This window comes from Brachyistius frenatus, unplaced genomic scaffold (genome assembly GCF_029030835.1).
Source record: "Brachyistius frenatus isolate BFR_SWC_R1_liver_20210118 unplaced genomic scaffold, ASM2903083v1 Contig_27, whole genome shotgun sequence".
Taxonomy (NCBI): domain Eukaryota; kingdom Metazoa; phylum Chordata; class Actinopteri; family Embiotocidae; genus Brachyistius; species Brachyistius frenatus.
Window position 1 is genome coordinate 3,781,980 of NW_027210626.1, and position 24,380 is coordinate 3,806,359.

The window sequence follows — 24,380 nt, forward strand, 5'->3', positions numbered from 1 at the left end:
TCAATAACAATAGATTAAATGTGTGTGTTATTAGCTTCAGCACATTGTGTTTGTCAATATTTGCGTGACCAATCAATGAAGATAACAAGGTAATATTATGGTCCACAAACTTAGTCTTGCCTTCAGATAGATAAATAAATAGACAGAAAACTGATAATATTTGTTTTTAAACACATGCAATATGGCCACATTTTCCTTTAGATTGGTTAATAGTTCAAAATATTATTATAAAAAAATGTATATCCATATTTTACTGATTTGAATAGGTAACTGTGTAAAGTTTAGCTGTCTTCTATAAAAAGTTACAAGTATCAGATCCACAGTTGTTTACTTACTGTGTTCTTTGGGGCTGTAAACTTAAGCCAAAAGAAGTGCTTTGTTAGCTTAACCCTGCTGCTGTCCAGCCTTAGTGAAGTGGATTTGACAGCTCCCACAGCTCCCACTCCCTGCACACTGACCATTCACAGCAGAGTGGTCAGTCCCTTTTCTCCAACCAACTGCTGACCACAGGGCCCGCTGACTCAAACATATACTGGCTGCAGCTGTGACTGACAGCTGACGTAACGTATGTAAACCCTCATAGATGCATGCTTTTGATGTTCCTAAATCCAACAAAAACAACACAGCAGTACGGTTACCATCAGCTCCCCTCTCGTCCGGTCAGTGATGTTCAGGTGGTGATGAACTCAGGAAATCAGGCCTAAACCCGTCTGCGTGACTGTCACCGATAATGAAATTCTGAAGTTTCATGTTTGACAGGCAGATACAGTGCAGACATTAATTAGTGACCCAGGATAGTTTGTCAGAGCCCACTTTGATGTTCACAGTGATTTTGTCCAATTTACATTGTTGCTTTTGTCCCCCAGCTCTGCTTTAAAAGCTGCCTGCGCACAGTGGATGTGATTATTAACTTTTAAGCAAAGGCGAGGACTTTTTTTCAATATCTGCCAGAATAATTTAATTGAAGAAGATTAATTGGTGGGTGGGCGAGCAGGATAGAAATCATGTTCAAATTGCAGGCAGGAGGCAGTGATATTATATTTGAGTAGGAGCCCAAACTACAGATCCCTGTATTAATAATGCAAAAGGACCCCTAGGCCAGCCACGTATTTGCACAGTCACATACATACACACTCACACTTCCACACACACAAAAGTTGGGAATTTAGATTCATATTATCGTGTCAGTTCCCTTCAAGCAGTGTTTCCAGGAAAAGCTTTGTGAGTTTTTTTGTTACTTTTGTTTACTTACACATTCATTAGTCCTTTGTGATTTTTCAAGCAGAACAATCGTTGAATAACTACTGATGTTCCACTGTTTGTAAAAAAAAAAAAAAAAAAAAAAAAAACAGCAAATAATTCCACCTTTGGCAAAAATGCATCTATTATAATCAGTTCTGAAAACAATTTCTGAGCCTGATTTGCATGACACCCCATACTTGCATATTCCTCTGTGTATTTATTAGATGTAAAACCTAAGGTTGTAATTCTACATGTGTCAAAATACTCATTTGTATTCATATTTTTTGTATGACCAGACAGAAGCAAACACTGGACCTGTTTGTGGTCTGACAGCGTTGATCACCAATGAATTACTATTTTTTTTTTACCAAGGCAGTTGGTGCTGTTTGCTTTTATCTTCTTATTGTTACCTCTCCCTCCAAGTTCACTGATAATTCAACTTCCAAACTACATAATACGCTGCAGACAAAACTAAGATTGTGATATTTTGGATAGTTTCTTTGTTTTTTGTAGCAATGGATTTTGCTGAAACTGAAGCATACATATGACCGTCTTTTGCCCGTAGAACCCGATGGACTCAAATTGAGTCCAAATTCCCACCCCCTTATTCTCGGTGATATTGCGCAGCGACTATTCATCAGAGACATGCAGCGCATACCCTATGAAACTACATGGCTTGAGATTTCCAATAATGTCAGTTCCTCATCTGTGTGTGAAAATTGACTTCCAATTTGCATCAAATTCAATCGTCGTTACACTCCTCATGTAGCTCTGTCCATCTCCACCCTTGCTACTCTTGATTGATTAAGTCCCGATCACTTACCAACGTACCACATATCAAAATAAACAGCAGAATTTACATTTTCTGATGGAACCCATCGTTTCTTTGTACGACTATTAATCCGGTTTTGAAATCATAGCTGACCTCCAGACTATCTCAAACATAGGGCTGACATTGCATCCACTTTGTATGAGAAAAAAATGAGTCGTGTTATATTTGCACATTTTCTAAAATCTCTTAAGTATTATCAAATCAAATGATGAAATATTTGGATGTTCTGAAAGAAACAAGATATAACATGAATGGTTAGCCCTCATAATAGCCTAGATGAAGGTAATGAAATTACCCTGAAAACAGCTTAGGATTCAAAGCAGGCAGTGACTGAGCATGTATGGAAACCACAATGTGGGTGAAAGAGGTCTACTCTATATATGACATATATATATAAATTAAAAACCATGAAACCTTACAGTACATGCAAATCCTGCCAATGTAGAGAATAGTGGGTGGGAGTAGCATCTCCTGCCATTTCTGTAAAAGCAGTAGAAGTCATAAATGTTTCCTTAACTTCATATAAAACTTTCTACTTTGCATTTCCCATTTTAAGTTTTTCAAAATTGCCTCGCTGCATCTCATTGTCCATTTTCCCTGTACACCCCTCTGAATGTGGGTCGGTGAGGTTGATTCACAGAAATCTATAGTGCATAGTCTGCTTCACTTCATGTTCGCTTTATATAAAGCATGCACACTTGAAATAATTACTTGGGTGGGAGCCATGGTGAACCAAGACAATCAATTCCCACACAGCTCAAAATCCTAGCATCAGTTCAAAACAATTATGTTAAATTTCACTGCAATTTCTATTCAAATACTGCAGCCTCCAGATCTTTGCTTAGTTAGGTGCATTTAGGAGATATGATTATAAAAAAAAAAAAAAAACACTCCTGGTCCCTCAGAGCTATTTGTGTTGTTTTTTAAAATGTAATTTCAGTGGACTTTACAACACCTGCTCCATCAGCATCCATCCTTTCACGTGTTCCATACCACAGTCATGCTGCTAATACTGCGTGCCAAGCCAAATGTTTGAGGATGTTTTTGTTTTGTTTATTTTCCTTATCCTCAGCTGGAGAATTCTCCATTTTATGCCCACTAGCATTGACACTAATGAAAGGAATAATGCATCCCATACAATAGCCTGTGGAGCTTTACCATTACTTGGAGCAAGCTATTGTCTCCTGCTGTATACACACCAGTTACTTTGATGGCTGGAGATCTCCGATGCTTTAACTTTATGGGCGAAAGGTTTTTAAACTCCCCAAGGGAGTCTTTCACATCAATGTGATGACGCAATACCTCAGTTTGCTCTCTCAAGGTTTACATCCTTTGCCTGGGTATGTGCTTGTAGACGGGGGTGTGGGGGGTGTTATTGTTAAAGCATATTCCATGATGTAGTGGCAGAGTTCAACAAGTTAATGGTACTGCTGAGTGTGAGTGTAGATCTGAAAACAATGCCTCAGCTGCTGCTGGCATTGTTTTGACATCTGGATGGCATCTCTGCCTCTGAAATTGATCTTTCTCTGTTGGACTGAGAGACCTTCGAGAAATATGTGGCTAATTCTTGGCAACATGTTTAACAAAAAAAATACAAGGATTTATTTTTGTTAATACTTTTTTTTTTTTTTTTTTTTTTTGCCATTAAAGTGTTAAATCACAACAAGAATGCCAATATCATGAAGTACAGTAATAAAAGAAGGCTCTGTTTCCTGTAGATGTTTCACTCCTAAAACAAAGGTTAAGTGGGAGCTGTGACACATATTCCACAGCATGGTTACAAGACAAAGCCTCAAAGAGTATGTGAGAGTACCAACGGGATGGCTTTGTAATAAAATTAAAAACATTCTACCATTTAAGAAGAATACATATTTAATTTTAGGATAATGTTTTGATTCATAGAAGAAAATCATAAAAAAAAACATGCTACAAATTATAATAACCAATTCATCAAGATTGCTCCAATTTACAACCATAAAGGCCTCTTGTATATCAAGATTACTTTGTGTTCATATTCAGGTTTTGTATGCTGTCGTTATTATTGAACCTGGCAGCTACAAGCTTCAAAAGTATCAGCAATGTCATCCACTGTATTGCACTCAATTTGACTTGTATTTATACTTTCTTTCAGTCTGAGTAGAATGAAAAGTTTAATAAGTAAATCACAATCTCAATTCAGGTGCATGTTTCTGTATGTATTTTATGTGATCAAGACATGCCCTCTAAGTTTAAATCTGATCAACAGTCACCAGTCAGGTTTGTTTGTATTTTCTTTGTACTTACCATATACACTTGTGATTTCATGCATCCATGGGATTTGAATGTAGTCCCAGCATGTGTTGGTTCCATTTCACACAGGGGATTTCCTCTCTGATAGCTGTCAGGTGATGAGGACGAGATAGATGAAGGGTAATGGGTGTCATTTGGATTCAGTGTGAACCCTGAAAGATGATGTGCCCATTTCAGTTGTACATTTTCTTTTATCTTGCCTTCTACAGGGGAGGAAGTGCCCAATGCCCATTGTGCAGACGACCCTCCACCTTCAGAAGAAGCCTGTGAGGTGGGGTGTTCTGCGGACTGTGTGGTTGGCCCCTGGTCCTCCTGGTCCTCCTGCTCACACAGCTGTGCCACTAAGACTGCAGAGGGGAGACAGAGCCGCACCCGCACTGTGTTGGCCATCCCGGGGAAAGGTAATCAACCTTCCCTCTGACTTCTTAGACTCTTTTCCCACACAATATTAGTGAGCTACGTATCTATTTGCTTTGTTTATTAGATTTTCTTTTCGATAAAGTTTGAGTTTTGATGTGTTAAACATTGGTAGAAAACAGTTTAGACCACAGCTGCCATTTACAGTCATTTTATTGTAAACACAAGGTACTCCAGTAATAACATACGGTACTAATGACCAGTATACTAGCTACCTGTAACACAAAGGATTGGCTTTTATCCCCCCCCTACATACAAAGCTGTTATTGGGCTCAGACCAAGTTACTTTGTTAACTCTCTGGTTAACTATGTGCCCTCAAGAACACTGCCGTCATCTGCTGCTGGTTTAATTGGAAGGTTCACAGCAACAGCTGAAAGAAAATAATGAATTAAGCTTTTTTTCAGTCGTGCTCCAAAGCTGTGGAACACACTACCTGTAGATATCAGGGGACATAGCTCAGTAAATACTACTCATAAAGAAAACTTAAAACATATCTCTTTATTTTAGCCTTTTTACTACCTCTACCTGAAGCTCTCTTTCACTTTTCCGCACTTCTGCACTACTGCGTCTTTTCAATGCATTTTGCTTTATAATATATTCTAACTTTATTTTATGAATGCATTGTCTTGTGTATAATTCTATCCATCCTTGTATCTTTTTCCATTTTATTTTTTTATGTTCCTTTATATCTGTTTTTATGTGGAGCAGTGCATGTCATTTTCTTGCTGTTAAGCACTTTGAGCTGCAGTTCTTGTATGAAGGGTACACATATAGTTTAATGTTATAATTGTTATAATATCAGTATCACTTGGGTAGTAAAAGGTGAAAAAGATGGGGGAAAAAAGACAGAGGTTAAGGATGGGCAGAAGTAAGTAGAAGTGTCTTTCACACTGCAGACTGAGTGTTGCTTTTAAAATTACTTATTTGCCTTTCAATGTCTATGGAATATAGTACTGCCTTTTTAAGGTAGCTTGTAAAAGAAAAAAATGACACAAATGACAGCATGTTTTTCATTAGTGGAATGCAAAGTGACTACAGGGCATTTTTACTGTTACTGTAAATGAAAATGAGGACATAGAGAATAAACTCAAAACTACACTCTGCAAATGAAAAATAAAGACTGATTGAGCCAGAGGCTTTGTTAAAGTGGTTTCACGAACACCGTGGCTTTATGTTGTTTTTTAAATCTCAAGATTTCAGAGTATTATTTAGGTATTTTTCATCTCAAAAACGTTTGAGGTTTGAGTTGACCATCCATTATCAGAGACTCTTTCTCCTGCCAGGATTTCTGTGCGTGCTCTGTTTGTTATGTTTTTTTAAGTCAGACAGCAGAGTCTTGGCAGCCAGCTACCACCCATTAATCCCTGTAACTAAACGCATATCTGCAATAACAGCTGATGAAAGAATCTCACAGCTTAAGCCAGGTTCCAAACTGCGTTGTTTATTGCTATGTTGCTGGCTATCTGCTTGCTGCCAGAGGTGCTGTAAGAGTGTGTGTGTGTGTGTGTGTGTGTGTGTGTGTGTGTGTGTGTGTGTGTGTGTGTGTGTGTGTGTGTGTGTGTGTGTGTGTGTGTGTGTGTGTGTGTGTGTGTGTGTGTGTGTGTGTGTGTGTGTGTGTGTGTTTGTGTTTGTGTGTAGGAATGCTGTGTTTGTGTTTATATGCCTGTTTGTTTGTGACAGTGTGTGACAGTATAGAAAGCCTGAGGAATGCAAAGCAGACAGGAAAGTGCAGGTATTCATTTGGTTGTGGGTTCAGTGACAAACTCCTCTGTGCTCTTCTGGAAGTCACAGTTCACTTTAGGACTCTCGACACTCTGCAGATAACACCTGTAATCCTTCATTAAATGGACTGTCCCATGTTTCACCATTGAGACTCAGTGCTGACCAATGTAGCCTCAATACACAAGTATATTGTTTTCTGCATAGTGCTCTCAAAAGCATGACTGTGTTTGTGTCCTGTATATTTGTGTGCATGCCTTTGTAGCTGCATCAGTGCATTTATGTACATGATAGTTATTATGTATGGTTATCTGTGTATATTTGTGTGTTTGGTTCACTGAAAATTAAGATCTCTTAGTCTGGTTTGATTTGATATTTTGTCATGGAACACTAAAGACATAACATGGTTGCATAAATGTACAAAATAGATTATGACAGATGTATAAAATAACATTGGATTGCAATTGCAAAAAGTTCAAATTGGTGAAATAGCCAAACATAAAAACCTAAAGCAGTATAAAACAAAATGTATTATAACTACAAATTATTTTTAAAGGGGTACTGTGCTTTTTAATCACGTATAGAATAATTATGCATTCTGAATGTAAGCAGATCTAATTACAGTAACAGAGTTCCCATTTACAATAACTATAGTATGTTAAATAGAATTATCCACAGATTTAGTCGCTTTAAGTGTCAAAAATAATTCATGCATATTTGACAACTAGGACACAGGAAGAAGGAACTGGAAATATATTTTGTTGTGGCTATTGGCAGTCTTTGGATTGCTCCATCAATTCTGTTCCTGCGACTTTTTAATTCAAAATTCTACAAGTTTTTACTTGTGAAGTGTCTGCTCAGCTAACCTGAACAAAAAAATTGTTTAATCACTAAGCAGCCGACAGTCAGTAATAATATTAGTATTTGACATCCATTGACTTGTATTTTAAATGACGTGTATTTCATTTTTGTGCATAAGTAATGCTAATGCTACTTTTAGTTTGCTTATAAGCACAGCGAAGCTCTTTTTCAGAATGCCATGTTGTATAATTTGCATGTATTTGACACTCTCTTGCTCGTTCCTCTGTGTTGGCATCCAGAAGGGAAGGCCTGCCCATCAGCTCCAGCCCTGGAGGAGTGGAGAGTCTGCAACGACCATACCTGCATGGCATTTTACTGGGAGGCCTCAGCATGGGGTCCCTGTATTGACGATGCCTCTCTGCATTTGAATGGAATCAGCCTCTGGAATGAAACCTCTACCTGTGCTGTGGGTGTCCAGATCCGAAAAGTCAGCTGTATGAAGATGAAAGTTGGTCCTGTCATAAATAAGAGGTGAGCTCTCCATGTTACTTACTTTTGGGTAAAAGTGTGGAGACTCTCAAAGATGTCATGTGAGATGTTTTTCTTTTTCCTGGTTGCGTCTGAGTGGCGTTAAGCCAAATGTGCCCACATGTTGAAAGCAAGAACATTTTAACTAAAGTTTTTTTCATATGAAGCTCTGGTTTGTTTCTCTCACGTGACAACTAAATCGAGCGTCCACTCGGCAGATTTCCACAAATATTCACAGGTGTATCATCCTCCATGGTTAGGAACACTCAATGTTTTGCCCACTCTAAACATAGTTAATTATTTTGCCAGCATCAATTTTCCTCTGGTAGTCTGGTAGATAGGGGGATCTACCAGCCCAAAATGGGCCCTGAGAGGAATGAATTTTAAATTGTGGGTAAAGACTGAAAAAGCTTTATAAAATCAGGAAGAAGATCATGTTTCTCTAAAAGACAAATCATTTAAGAAAACAACATCCACTTTCCAAAAGCGCTTTACTTGAAGGGATCTGGTATATGCTTTTAGTTACTGACAGATGACCCAAAGGACTCAGTACACTGTGAAATGATATCCCCAGAGTTGGTGCATTGAGCTCTTCTTTTATGTGTTTGTCACTGTGTGCTTAGTTTCTTTTTTTTTGTGAACCAGAGATTCATTTTTGCCTATGCTCCACCATTATCTACTCCTCTTTCCAGCAACACAATATCAAACACTGCTAAGGGCTTTTGTACTGTCATTGTAATGATGTTATAGCCCACACCAGGAAGACAGATTTATAAATAATTCACAAAGTTTCCCTTCTTTAGCTCAATATGCTATTGACAGGGCCATAAAATGGATTATGGAGGGACTTTTTTCTCGTGCTCGTCCTATCTCCGACCACAGAGGCTTTAATGAAAGCTGTCATTTCTGCTCCACCAACAGATCTCGCCTGCACAGTATGCTGTGAATTCAATCACTTCTTTGCTATGCATAAAGCTGGAGAGCGTTCATTTAATGGAACAGCACCTAAACACAGCCCTGCATGTGGCAATTCATCAGAAATGATTTTGACTGTCAGTAACAAGTGAGTTAGTGTGTTTACCCTGCAAAGCTGCTAGGTTCAGGACACATTGAGGCTTTGATTGTGTCCTTATAAAGCAGAGCAGATTTGACATAATTTAGCAAATATCATAAGATTATTATGCGTAAAACATATACACTGTAAAAGTGTTTTTCCTAGATAAAAAAAAGAAGGACAAAATCAAAGTAGACAGGAGAGCTCAGCGTCGACCATTTCCTTTGCTTCAATCCTGCTTTATCTCAAACTTTGACTCAAATGCAGGAAGGTCCTTACTATTTCTGAATTGTTCCCATCTGAGGAGCAGATAACTCGTACAATTGATGTTGTGCTGCTTGAGAAGGGTCATTGTAGTCAGCAAACATCTAAGCATTTCTTCATGCTGAGCAATAATCTCCTTAGCTCAACAAAAAGGTTTGAGGCTTTTCCTGGGCATCAATAGAGTCCTCAGGAAAACGTCGGATTGATTCTCAGTTTCATCTTTGCTCCACTTTGTCGTACGTTGAGAAATACATATCTATTAAACAAATTAAGCAGTGGTTATTAGAGCATAACCTATAATAAATTGTCTTGTATTTACATACTAACATACCGTAATAATGAGTTTAAATGATAACATGAATACTCATTTACACATCAAAGGCAAAAACATAACACCCAAAACAAATGATGGTTAGTTTTTAAAAGGAGTTTTGATTCTGCATTATAGTTTTATTGAGTGTGTTCAGACTAGGCAAAGCAACATACTCAAATAGACAAAGAGAAAAAACAGTGCATACTGTATATTTGAATAGATGGATCAAAATACAATATATGGATCAAAATACAAGATATATGTTCAGTGTAAGTTAACATTATGAAAGCTATTAATGGGTTACTGGAGTGCACTTTTAAGATAATCGATAACCTGGTTGAGACCTTGAATCCTCCTGAGCATGTCGCTGCTGAACACCGTAGCTTTGACTGTAAGTCTAATTCCTCATTCTGGGCGAACCACACAATATTCCCCCTGCTGCTCTGTTGCGTTGCCATGCCCTCTGGCATACATCACTGCAAAGAGGGGGAGAGAAGAGTAGGGATAAAGCTGGGGAAGGATGGGTGTAATGTATCTTGCCTCCTTATGCTTTGGCATACTTTGATCTCACTCCTGTGCGTGCTGGCTTTCTGCAGTCAGTAGGATGTGGCACCATGCTGAGTCTCTAGTGAGACCCGGATCTGGATGTCGGGTAAAGGAAGTCACTCACTCTGAAATCAAATTTGGAAGTCTGCGCGCGTGTGCTTGTGTGTTTGTGTGTAAAGGAGGAGGGGGGCTAGGTTGGTGTTCGGGGTTTGGCTTCTGGTTGATGAAGACATCAAAGCTTTTGACTTATTTGATTTTTACATCGCTGCATTAATCCGCACCACTTCAAGGTTGCACAGCACACAAAATACAACATAGCCAAGGGGGCTGTTACAGATATGTTACACAAGATATGTACCAACCTAAATAGAGAAGAAATACATGATTATTTTCTATTTTAAGACAAGGAAATTGTTAAAAGGCAGTGGAAAGCTCTTTAAATCCTGGTAAGTAATTTTACGGCGTGGCAGGAATGATCAATTGGTAAACAGTTTGCATATCTTCACTTTTCTCAGGTGTAATTAGCAGTCGTGTTTTGATTGATTTTTCTCCGTGAACACACTATCTCGCTCTCCTTGGTGACAACAAAAGACAACTGTGGCTGCTCTGATGAATGCACTCACCTGGATGTTTGAACCTATCATACATTTGTTTCCCCTACCCACAGCTAGTCAGTAATTTTTTTTCTAGCCGCTCTTGGGAGCAGGTAAACTGTATTTTTACGGCATTTATTTCTGAAAACAGCTGCGTGCTGCTGGCGGTGGAGGAGAGCGAAGATTGTCAGCTGGAAATCTGAAATGGTGATTCAAAATAAATAGGCTGAGGAGAATTTTCTTGTGGTTTTGTCACACCTTCGACACTAGTGATTTGCTCTATTGTTAAAATATATATAAACTGTTGTTAGTGCAGCCTTGAGACAACTGGGGTTTAAATGTGAAAATGCATTATAAACCATAAAATAGGAGCACTTTGTACGCTTGAATAAAATATAATGTCAGATTTTTTTTTCTTTTTTTTTCATAGGGCAATATATGTACCCGGGGAGGCAACTGACTGTGAGAAAACTGTAAATTTCTATATCTGTCCACCTTTTGTCGGTCCGTGCAGGCAAGGGCCACATGTAATCAATCATGTTTTCTGTGGGGAGATGTGTGATGTCAAGGACAGGGCAGTTGTTTCACGGCACTGTCCTCTTACCACTAAACTCAGGACGTTTATCATTCTTCGCCGAGGAGGAATGAAGAGAATTTAAGACCACCCTTTGTCTGTATGTTTAGGTGTTCATATTCGTTCCATCCAGAAACCGCCCGACCCTGTTTTCTCCCCTGCAAGAAGGACTGCATTGTGACACCTTTCAGTGAATGGACACCCTGCCCATCAACCTGCTTTCCAGGTAGCCAATCACATTGATTTCTGTGAGCTCATTATAGAAATATCTGTCTGATGGGTGAAGTTGTTAAAATGTCAACAATCTTGTAAAGGTAAATAATTCAATCACATGAATATATGTGTTTTGTTCAAAACGTGCTTGTCAAACATATAACTTAACTTTATGGTTTACCAAATTTTGATATCAATTAGTCAGTTGATAAAACAATTAATAACAGGTCATCAAACTGATTCAAATTACTTACTATACATTTTTTAACAATGACACCAGAGAAAAAATATAAGTTGCCGTACAAATGTGCTCCCTCCCAATGTACCTACTTTAGTCAATGATTACATTTAATTGTAAATGAGACCGTTAACTGTCCATTACATTAAGCTTGACACATCAAGAGGAAAATTGATATTTAATGGATTTCAATATGTGTACTGTAGTATCTTAGAAATCAAAAAGTATGTAATTGTTTTTAGGAGAAGTGAGCAGGCATCTCGCGTCTGTAAATATGCTGTAGTCCACTGGGTCCGCTGATGATGTAATCACTTTCTTAATTGCACCATTTTCAATGTTTAGTAATTAGCGTTGTGTAATGAGCCTTGGAACACGAGCCAAATGAAGCCATTATACAGTGTGGTGTGTCCGAAAACAGACTGCAGTGAAGTGGAGGACATCGCAACCACAAGGTCTCACAAGGGCATGCTTATCAGGATCAGATCAATTCTGAGACCGCTTGTTTTTTAGCTTTCTTTCTGAGATATTAGAGTGCACTCGTGATATTGAGCTTTCTTTTTTTTTTTTTTTGGTTGTCCCGTACATCTGTTTGTTTGGCATTTGTCTCAGTGTCATTTTACATTCTCTTCCTCCTTGAAAATGTTCACTTAAATTTAACTGTGCAAATAATCTGCCGCTGAACGCAGCCTTTTAGTGAATATTGTGTTTCGTGTTCAACAGAAAATGCAACCGCCGCCACACAGTCTCGATACAGGACCATCATTCAGAGGCCGGCTAATGGAGGTCAAGAGTGTCCTGACACACTGTACGAAGAGAGAGAGTGTGAATCACTTCTTGTATGTCCACTGTATAGGTAAAAGCATTATTTATAATGAACTGAAACACGGTTTATAATGGACTGTTTTCCTTTCTTATCAAAGGAGATTACCTAAATCTTTCTGCTACCACAAGCTTAGAGGTGTAAGTGTGACCCATTGTTGAATACCCAGTATCACAAGGGTGCTCTGTGAAATGTAGCTGTGGATATATTGGTACATGGTTAAAATAATATAACCATAAATATACATTTATAAAAACTACACTTTGAGAGGAAGTGATAATAATTAACTCTGAATGAGTGAAAGCTTTATTAGATACAGTATGTGTGTTCTTTTTTTTATTGGCCCTAACATCAGATATCTGACATTTGGCACATGCGGTACTGTGTTACCAACCTGGAAGAATGTTGAACTCAGTGAGGTGAATTGTAATAAAAATAATGTAATTAGGAATCTATCCATTATCTATACCCACTTTATCCTGTTCGGGGTCACCCCCGCCTTTGCCAGACTGACTTTGGTCAAAGGTGGGGTGGGGACAGAGCTGCACCACGTTGCTTCCCTTAATTAAGAATAAATGAACGTAACTTAACAAAATGTGTCACATAAATGTCTGTTTCCAGCAGCGATCTCGCCCAATGCCAACCCATTTGACAGTAGGTGCTCCACAAATGTCTCTAATTTGATAGCATAACATTTCTACTGTCATTGTAGCAGCAGTAATGGCAAACTGTAAATGTTCCTGCATGTGGTCCAAACTAACAAGGTTGACAACAAGGTCATGGGATGTTTAACTTTTGTGTACTTGAAAATGCTATAACACACTGCCATCCTCAAGTCTCTGTATTTGTGTTTTGGTGTAGGTGGAGGACACACAAGTGGCACAGTTGCACTCTGGTTCCTGACTCTGTTAGACGTGGATTATCTGGACCAGGAGAGGCCTGTGGGAATGGTTTAGAAACACGAGGCAAGTCTTATCCCTGACCTATTGCATTCTCTTTACTTTCTATTCTCCAGACAGCTGCTTCTACAGTATGTCACCTGTTTTATGCTTTGCTCCTCCATCTATTTACTTTATTTATTTAATGAGCCCTAATAGCCCTTTCACAGCTCCTCTTTTAACAAGCAAGTGATGGAAACATTAAGGAAGGAGGCAATTTGTCCTGTGAATGTAATGAGATGAACCTTTCTCTCTGCTGTCTTGACGATCTCATCACAGCACTGGTTTATTATTAATGTGTGTTGCAAGTCAGACGGTCACAGGCACATCTCAGTAGCAGGCTGAAATAAATAAACCACACAATACAGTACATACACAATCTCTTATAGACTGACTCATATAATAAAGCCTCTAAAAATGCGCTCACACTATAGAGCCCTTTTTGACATAATGATGAATATGTGTTTCATAGCTTTGCCTTCACAAAGTGTGACACTGAAATTCTGCAGTTCATGTACGGTATGCTCTGCAAATTATTAACAACAAAAAGCAATACTCACAGAACACAACCTATTCTTAACATAACAAAGCCATTAACAGTAAGCATTTCCAATTCACAAAAACAAACTATTTCACTTATTACTCGTAAATGGTTTTAAATGAAGCTTACAAACAAAGTGCATTTTTTAAATCAAGCTGTGCAATTTAAGTCTAACAAAAATAATGTTGTATCTGCTACAGCATACACACTCCGTCTACTCTATAAATGACTTGTTCACTGTTCATTTTGAGAAAAAGAAATCAGACATAAAAGGAGAAAAGTTTATATTTGATTCTGTATTTGATCATAGTTTTGCATTCATTTGACATAATATAGTTTGTATCCATACTATATGTGTCAATAGATTTTCATTCAGCCAACCAAATATTGCATGAAGCAGTAACATCAGAATTACATCACAGGCAGGGCATACAGCCACGCTGAGCCAGACACCAACCTGAGTCAGAGTCTGAACAACTCACATTAGTCCTCCTCTTAAAGTCTCCTTCTTATCTAACTTACAAACATAACATCTTGTCCACACCTTAGCTTGCTGGAAGCCAACAAAGACATTCACTGGAGTGTGAGGTGCATAGTAACAAACTATTACCAATGCTTTAAAAAAAAAAACACATTTGTTTTTTTACTATGAAAGGAATATGATTTTAGTTGGAGTGCACTATTTTATTTGTGGCTCACTTATTTCTATTTGTTTGAGCGCTCTGTATCATTTTTTCTTTTGTTTCCCAACTGATAAGCAGTTATGTTAGCTTCACAAAATGTACACAGTCTGCACAAATGAGCGCATATAATTTGAAATGATTTGGCACCATTTATGTTTCTTGCAAAAAAATTTAACCGAGGTGAGTAGCATGTGCGTATGTATCTTATTGTCACATTTTTGTGCAGAGTTGGATGTTGATGTTGTAGTTACTGTGTGAAACCGTTTCTATGTTGATTGTATGGCACACATGGGACATCTAAAATAAAGGCACAAGTCAGTGTTTTACATGCTTTATAACTACAACAAATTCACACACACAACATTTGCATTTTACAATATATGCCAATATAATTGTCTTGTACAGATATGATAATTGCTTCTTTTGATTCTTGTACAGCATGTGATTACTAACTAATGTGTTGTTGGTGGTGTTTTCTGAGCTGTGCCGATTCCTGTGTAATATCCTTGGTGAAGATCTAAGAGAGGCTTCTCTCAGTGGAGTTGTGAAAACAACTGCCATTGGCTCAAATCGTTAAAAAGCCAGAGTGTTAATTGGATCATTTTGAACCCATTTACAGGCGAGTAAACGTCCCAATAAATCCTAGAAACTGGCAGTTCTATCTAATTTACTTATGTGATTCAAGTTTTTCAGTGGCTTACTTTGCTGCCTTGAGAACTTTCAGGCATTTTCTATCTCTCAGCGTTGCTCTCTTTCACTCGGCAGGGTAATTATGACTGACATTTCTCAAGTGAATTTCTATGACTTTTCGAGGAGGATGGAAAAAGTGTTTGTAGTGTTCCCAGGTTAAGAGCAAGCCTCATTGACCTTTAGAGGTTCCCATTTGAATATGATTAGAAAATGGCTAAGTTAAATACCTGTGACATTTAAAAAAAAAATCAAGTCTGAGTGTGGAATTCGTAAAATGGCAGAAACACAGAATTTAAATGTAGATTTGAAACAACAAATAATTTTGAATTTACTTTCACAGTGGAATGGCTGAACCTATTCAATGCAAAGGACACATAACTGTCAGATTTGGGCATACTTAGGATGTGATAATTGGGAATAGGGCCATAGTGGGGGTGTAGAAACAATGGATAAAGCCAATTCAGATTTAAAGACAGAAAGTTAACATGAAGAATTCTCACTTTTTTTTTATTCAGGGATCTTTAAAAGATGCTGCATTTTTTACTACATGGAGACTCAAGTAACATACATTCTGATTACATATTAGCACTAGTTCTATATGAAAATGTAGCTTATGTTCTTTTTATGTAGTCCACTCTTATATGGATGCTGTATAAAAAGCTTTAAAGTTGTCAGATTTACATCAGATTCCAGAGTTTCTCACAGATACCAAAAATTGTATGATGGGTTGATTGTTGTAAAATGCATCAAACATAATGCAAACACAAGTCATTCTATGTTCCCAAATGGTAAAGTCAGAGTTGCTGGTATGATTAGTGCTGACTTTCAAAAGTAAGTGAGTGAGTGGTGGGTTACAGTCTTTCAAGAGTGACTTAGGGGTCAAGGGTTAAGGGTCTCACTGTTAAACTGTGTAGTTGGAGTGCTTTAGGCCTATTTACTCCTATAGGCTGAATATCAATTTTTCAAGCAATAAGGTACTCTTTCTTTTCCATCAGCCAACACTTGAATAGTGGTAAGATTTGCACAGCACAAATCTTACAGAAACATCTCTACGGCTTTAATTTAAAATAATTTGTGGCAATAAATAAATTAGTGGAATCAACTGTCTGAGTTATAATTGAATCACTGAAAAGCCGCAGAGTCTCGCTGTGCAAACAGACTTGTGTTATTAGCCTTCTGTATCTATGCCCCATAATTAGGTAGCAAGAGTGGTGACCCATCAGAGTGCAAGGCACTGAAGAATAATCGTATAATAATAATCAACACTTATCACAATCTATTAAACCATTATTTAATAAAATAATTATGAGCACACCATAGTAAATCTGTTAAAACTTGGAAAACTTTGTACACTTTATAAATGTGTTGTTTGATTTATGAATTGTACATGACTATCAGAAAACTTATATGACAAAAAAATGTAATTAAAAAACAGGGTTTACTGCAATCCTTGAAATCCTTATCCTCTCAACCATGATGTAAATACTCAGTATAAAAGTCCGGCAGAGTAGCACTGTGCTTCGGAGTGTAAGTATTTCTGTCTTCTTGCTACAAACACCACCAAACTAACCAATGAAAGTGTTTCTTGTCAGGGAGCTCTGGCATTTGTCCTGGTAATAAGCGGTGACTCTTTGCCTCAGGCAGGCAGGCAGGTATCAGAAGTTGCCAGAAACTTAGTTGTTGTAACATGTTTAGCTCATTGTCACATCTATCTGTTTCCTATTTACATGTTTCCTTTGACTTTGTATTCATGCTTTGTCCAAATGTGTTACAATGACAGCTTTTGTGGTCGGTAGAGAAGACCTTATTGTTTCAATCCTTATTACTGTCCAAGTATAATTAGGCTTTTTGGTGATATTCTGGCTGAAATAACACTAATTGAGAGGCAACACCAGACACACAATCTATGAATCTAATCTAGAATCCTCTTTTATTTCCCTTGTTGGTTGCTACTTTCCAGTTTTGGTTGAAAACTGGAAGTCTTAGTAGCCATACTGCAGTCCTGGGAGCCACCAGATGGCTAGAGAAGAACAAACACACAAAAATCACACAAGAATAGTTCACAAAACAAACCTGGGACTTTCTGCCCAGTAAAAATCTGTCATAAATCTGGATACACTGTGAACCCCAGGCTCAGGGCTCTACTGTAAGGTCAGAAGAATAGCCAAGGTTAGCAACAAACATAGGATTGGGTTTGAGGTTTACAAAGCCAATATGCCCTTGGCTTGAGTAAATGCTTCCCTCCATCTCAGTGTGTGTTTGGCCCCATGTTGGATACAAGGCTACATGTTGAAAGAATACTAATGTTTAACTAAGTGGACAATGAGGAGAGGGTTGTGGTGGATACGCTGGCCTTACACACCGGATGATTCTCACAGACGACAGGCATAACTAAATGAGAGAAGATCTGAGTGCATGAATTCTAACCTTGTTAAAAAAGTCAAAGGTTCAATAAAGAGGCCGATGAACTGTGGAAAAGCTGTGTCAAGTTGTAGCTGATAACTTGGAGTAAACAATGAGCTAATGCATTTCACTCTAACTACAACACAGTGTCTAAACACGGCCAAATTGTGTCTCATAACCAGCTGGATGTGTTATATTCCTCCCTGAGTAGAATTGGAATGTTTGCGAGGCATTATTCAACAAAAAATGAATCATACTAATGATCTTTAGCTGCAGGAAAGATGTGACTTAATGGCAATGATGAATCGAATCTCTATTACTCCTCACTATTCATTATGTAGAAGAACATTATACAAGCAGTATGAATATTATTTTTGATGGTGGGTGAGTGGGTAGGGGGTTATGTGTGCTAAAAATGTGGTATCACAAGTAATCATAGAAAATTGTAAGTGTTCGGGAAAGGATTGATAAAAGCTATCAATAGAAAAAACAAAAGTTAGGATTTCGAAAGAATGTCCTTTTATTATCTGTTAAACTTGAAAAATTTAAACACCTGGAGTGTGACAAGCCTCTTCAAAGCCTTTGCTTTGAAATGGCCCTCAAAGTTGTTCACCTTTCTAAGTAACTGTATAATCAAAGATGATCCGTGTCAGTGGCGAAGATACCGTGACAAAAATGTTACCATTTGTGAGAGGAGATGGTGTGAAAGGCCACACAAATGGGCTTCGGCACCCAGAGACTGAAATAATTATGTTAAAAAAGGATGGCCTCCACTTCGAAATCAGAATGTCAGTACTTGCAGTACTGGGCTCTCCTAGTAAAAGCACAGGTTGACAGAATGGGGTTGCCATTGGTGGAGGAGAATGGTCAAGAGACAAGACAATTTAAGATAAATGGACGGAAATAAATGCCAAAGGAAACATAAAATCATTCCCGCAGTGATGATAGGTTGACGAGCAGGATTCACCTCTAAAAGTTCATCGTAAAATCATCACTGTTTAATCTACACATATACATTGTTAAATAAAATATCTTTTTGTGTGTGTGTGTGTGTGTGTGTGTGTGTGTGTGTGTGTATAGCTATGTTTTTGACTGTTACATAAATGCACCTTAATAATAGCTATTATCTCTGTTGCAATTCCTGTGTTGAGGCCTTGTATGTAAATGACCACCCCACGCATTCTCGGCAGACATGCAGAAACCACACAATTTTTGTCAGAGGGCAAAATTTACAAGTCAAATCGAAATCAATACAATGGATTAAAGGCATGTTTGTAGATCAGTGGATCCTCAAAGACGTAGAGGCGTTGGGGGAGGAGAAGTTTCCCTCATTGGCAACAGAGCTTTATGTAAATCCCAGTATCCATGGGGGAACGATGAATGTGAACCCTGGAATGCAGTGTGTTTGTGTGTCTGGTATTACTCCTTGTTTAAAGAACCTACGCTCTATTCACCTGTTTCTGTACAACCAGAGGCACCTGAACAATCTCTAAATGTCCCTTCTTCACATCTCTGTCTGTCTGTCCCCTTAGCAAGCAAACTTTGCAGTGTCAGAGTCTTCACTCCGCTCCTAGTTCTTCTTTTCATTTTCGTTTAATTCCTCGATTTCAGATTACATTTAGTCCTCGTTTTAATACATGTCATTTATATTTCCTCCTTGTTAGCAAGGATTGAGTTCGTGTTCACACTCACTACATGATTCTACCCTTAAACATCCATGCAAACTGAACAGTAATACACCCATCAGTCAATTACAGGATACTGTGTCAGTGTCACGTTTTGCCTCGCCTAGGCGTGAAAAGTAAGATGCCTGAGGTTTAGGTGGGAGGGTTAGGAAAAGATCATCGTTTGGGTTAAACGGTACACAGTTGCAATTTGGTTAGATTCAAGGAAAATAAATACTTGGTTTGGGGTTTGGAAAAAAAAATCATAGTTTGTGTTACAATAAGTCATTTTTCAACAGAAACGTTGGCGTAAGTTTCCCAACGTATGTTACATATTTAAAACGTAGGTTACTTCAAAGAAATCCATGATAACTTTAGCTTGAACACGAACCCATACGCCTGTCTCCTTGGTGAATGTCATGTTTGTTTCATCCAACCAACCCAACATTCTCCCAACCTATGACTTATAACTCTTTATACTTAATACTTAGTCACATGGCCTCCGTCACATGACCCCCGTCTTCCACTGTTTTTAGACATGCGTGTACTTTTCACGCCAACATAAGGTAAAACGTGACACTGACATGGTATCCTCTAGTATTACACACCTTGGCGTTATGCAGGGCTTCACTAAAATATAAGTGCTGGACAGGGAAATTATTCCTTTCCCACCTTGTAGATCTGGTGATTATTGTAATTCAAATGCTTTTCATGTTGGGAGTGTTTGGATTAAATGTGGCACCTGATTCGCAACGTAACTGTCACTATTCATATCTTGCAAAAATAATTCAGTCTGTGTCACTTTTCTTTTGTCACTATCATATAAGATATGTGGGAAAAAGTCATGCATGTTCTTGAGAACCACATCCCACAAATAGTACCTAGTACATGTCCTCCCTATGTGGATTAGATGATTTGATTTTATTTCTGAGCACCTTTGTGCATACATTTGCATACTAACAAGGGTTTCTGTGACAGTTTCTAACTAACTTGCTATAAAATATGCATGCGCTCCAGACATTTGTGTGAATATTTCCTTATTGATGCACCATTTAACTCAAACCTCATTTGCATAGTTGATTGTGTTTAATGTATGGTCTTTATTATACCAGGATATTAAGCAACCCAAATGCCTCTTGTTTTATAATGTAATTACCTATGATTCAGGCTGCTCTCAGCCATTCAACTGACAGTCAAACACAAGCTCCAATTTGATGTCTCAGACCCTCGTTTTATTCTGACAGAAATTAAACAAGGAATTTGCTCTGTGTGTCAGCATCTCATAAATTCCTCTCCTTGAAAGGACATTTAAACAGTGTGAGTTTAACAAAATGTGGAGTAGTGTGGTATCTTGGCATTAATTAGTCCATGGATCTACATCATTTACATTTTCACTTGTTGGCTAGTTCCACCTTGTTCTGAGAAGATGAAAACACCTCTCCCTGAACCCTTAACATCTCTGCAGGTTGGTATTTTTGGTTTTCAGTCAAATGTTTTGACAACTACTGGCTGGATTTTCATGTAAAGTAGACCGTACATCAAAGGTGTCCAAATGTTGGCTTGCTAACACACAAAACTAAGATAATAAATGTGAACAAATACTAAAACTGCATTGGCATATTAGCAGTTTAATTGTGAGCGTCTTAGAATACTGACACTCGCATTTACATCAGCGATAAATAGCCTCCCATTAAAGCTTTTTTTTTATTTTATTTATTTTTTTTTTTACTGATTTTGACACACCTCTCAAATTGAGCCTCCCTTCTACTCTCCACTTTACAAGAACGAGCTACTACATCTCTTTTCTGACAGAGAAAACCTTTGACAGTTTGAAAGAAAAGTAACAGATGTGGATTGACTGTGAAGTTTTGTGTCTGGTTAACTGAACACTAGACTAGTTGTTAAATAACAGGAAAAGAAAACAATTGGTCCTGCTGGGTTTTCTGTGTAATTATTCTTGGCACACCGAGGCACATGTTGCAGCTTCAGCCCTGGGTTGTGATCTCTTTATTTGATCAAATACCTACAGTTTAATGAGACAGTATAGATCATTCTGTCAACATTATTTAGCTTTCATGTTAAGCTCTTATTATAAATGTCCTGTTTTTCTTCAATACATCATAGTTATCTTCAGAAGTCTGATAAAGGTGTTGTGCTTGAAGGTTGAATTAGCATTTCAGTCGAAATTAACGTGCAAACTGCACCAGAACATTTATTAAACTGACTTTACTGTGAAATATTTTCTTTCTTGGGCCCATTCATTCAAACATAAAATTGTGAATGTAAACTGGACTTAAATCATGCTGAAATCGGGCTTATTGAAGCACAAACAACAATAAAAAACATCTGTAGGGAGTTTTACAATCCCAGTGACTGAATCTTAACTTGGTGAGATATGGTCTGTTATTTGTGCATTGTCTGTGTAATTGGAGTGACATGCTTGCCCTCCCCCATGTGTTTACAGGCATCAGTTGTGTCGAGGAGAGCGGAGAGTCGGCCAATATGACAGAGTGCCTGCGATGGGCTGGCCCCCTGCCCCCTCAGATCAGAGAGTGCCGGGTGGCTTGCAAGGATGACTGCACTCTAACTGCATGGTCCAAGTTCTCTGAATGTGGCGGATGCAGCAGCTCCCGGAGTCGCAAACGCGCACTCACAGGTAAAGAATTGTATTTACAGACTGTGAGTCACATGTCACTCAAGGCAATTGTTTCGTCTTCCAAATGGAACAACTGGATTGTCTTCTCACGTCAACCACTCTCACACTGTTGTTGTATCCTTTTAATGATATGTCAGTTACTTTGGTAAGAAATTAAAGCAGAGAAGATGAAAGCTTTTCTCGGTGTCTGACTTATAGTGAGAGCTTACGGCTATTTCTTGAAATGATGTACCAGTACAGGCTTGATGCATATCGAATTTTGCCTAGATGCTAGCACAAAAGATTTATTGTTTATTTTTCGGACACAACTAATTGCAGCATTTTCTGTGTGTGCTGGCTGAAAAGGTCCTGCACATTGACATACCACAATCTAATACAGCCTATTCTCTAATATGGGGTTCTGCTACTGTAACTTTCTGCTGTCCCTATTATGTCAGGCCTAAATTAGGTCTATCACATCTTGTAATCCCTTATTCTAGTGCAGATGGCAAAATATGAATTACATGCTGTGGTTGCAGACCAGGCTGGATACTATTTGTCTTCATGAATATTTTATCTGATGCTGGAGGGGTTGTAGTAAACACACCCTGTCTCCATCTATAATGCTCTTAGAATCCAACACATTAAATCATACTGGGCTCAGTGGCTGGTTTCTATGGGAAGAGTGTATTCTCATGTTCAGTGGCTCGTAACGGTCATTATAGGTCAGTATTTCAACTTTTTTATGCCAACTTTACCACTTGCTAAAAAATCTTCTGTCAGGAAAATTGATGGGAAGTGAAGCCACTGTGGGTTTTAAGCTCTGGTTCGTGGCTCAGGACGTTGGCAGGATACCAAGGCTGATGCTGAGCTGATACACCGATGTTGTAAAGCCTCCTTGAGCCATATTACTGTATATTCTGTGTAAAAATATCCATCCCTATCAACTAAAGTCACTATATCTCTGTGGATTGGCAGCCATAACATCTGCTACAGCATCATCCATACAGAGAACACCAGCAAATACTGCTAATATAATATAATCACAATGAACCCATGACTAATACATGTGAACAAAGTTGAAAATTGGCAGAAATATTGTTCTGTAGTTTGAATGAAGCACAATCTATCAGGTGCTTCCTCAGTTTTGTGTATATCGTTTTTGTGTCACCGTTATTTAACAACCTTTTTTATGCCGTACCACTACCCATAACAAAACTGTGTTTACAAACTGGCTGGGCTTGAAAGTAGAAAGATAATCGGATGACAATAACCATGAAATGAGCAGCCAGGCCCACTGTTTACTAGTGTCATCTTCTGACACACACAAAAACTAAGAGCTAAAGTTTGTGGTGCACATGCTGTACCTATCGAGTTTGACCGGCTCGGGAATACAGAGAGATTTATTTCACGGTCAGATGTTTCATCCGAATTGTGTGAACCTGTATGGCTCGAATGTCGTGGATGTGCATTTTTAAGTGCCGCACTATAACTTTAAAGCAATAATTTTCTCCAACTGGGTTCACAACTACGACTACTGCAGCCTCTCTGCTTGCATGTTCATCTAATGTGGGTTTCCTGCCTGTGCTATAGTTTGGTGAAATGGTGGTAAAAATTTTGATCTTAATATGATAGATTGTCCAGATACACATAATGTGTACACCACCACCACCACCACCTTGCAGACTGTGTATGGATACTGCATAGTCTTCTCACAATATGGCTTATTAGGTGTATTCAGTGCTCCCGGGTAGAAGCATTTGTTGTTGTTGTTAAATACCTGCGAAACGGGACCCACAATATATAATCTTCAACGGATATTGATATGTTGATATTGTTACCATAGATAAATTACACAGTTTTGATTGAAAGGTCCTTTCTTATATAAGCAAAATACAGAATACACATCTCATTTTTCGTAAACACTACTGCTGTGTGTGTAATTTTACTGTCACTCCTTGTCAAGTCATTAAAACTTAGATGTCTTCTCTTCAAAAAAACAGCAATGTCTTCTTGTTTGTTTATCTTAATTATACTGATGTCTTAACATCAGGTCAATATTTATTGATGTGTAAATGATACACATTTATGCTGCTGAAAACCAAATCAGCCCCTTGTCAGTATAAAGGACGACGTAACTTTGGTGAAAGAAAATGTCTGATAAAATTATACAAGCATGACATGTTTTTCCCAACCCTTTATTGGCAATTGTTGAGTTGCAGCAATAGCTAGATTGTTTGGCAGCTTGAGTGTTGTATGGGTATTCAAATGTTAAGTTCTGTGAATTATTTCTCCCACAGATCAGAGAGCAGAGTTTGTGTGTGTGTATCTGTAAGAGCTTAACTGCAGATAAATGGTTTAGCTACACCATCCAGCTTTGTT

The 24,380-nt window shown here is 38.2% G+C and overlaps 1 protein-coding gene across 1 annotated transcript in view; it reads left to right on the forward strand.

Annotated features, from left to right (window-relative positions):
- The window catches only part of thsd7ba (thrombospondin, type I, domain containing 7Ba), a 164,999-nt gene that overhangs the window by 95,274 nt on the left and 45,345 nt on the right, over positions 1–24,380 (forward strand). The window contains exons 9-14 of the mRNA XM_069698655.1: positions 4,573–4,764; positions 7,601–7,832; positions 11,284–11,399; positions 12,345–12,477; positions 13,306–13,409; positions 21,828–22,019. Of these exons, the coding sequence (XP_069554756.1) occupies positions 4,573–4,764; positions 7,601–7,832; positions 11,284–11,399; positions 12,345–12,477; positions 13,306–13,409; positions 21,828–22,019 (969 nt within the window). The remainder of the gene's footprint in view (positions 1–4,572; positions 4,765–7,600; positions 7,833–11,283; positions 11,400–12,344; positions 12,478–13,305; positions 13,410–21,827; positions 22,020–24,380) is intronic.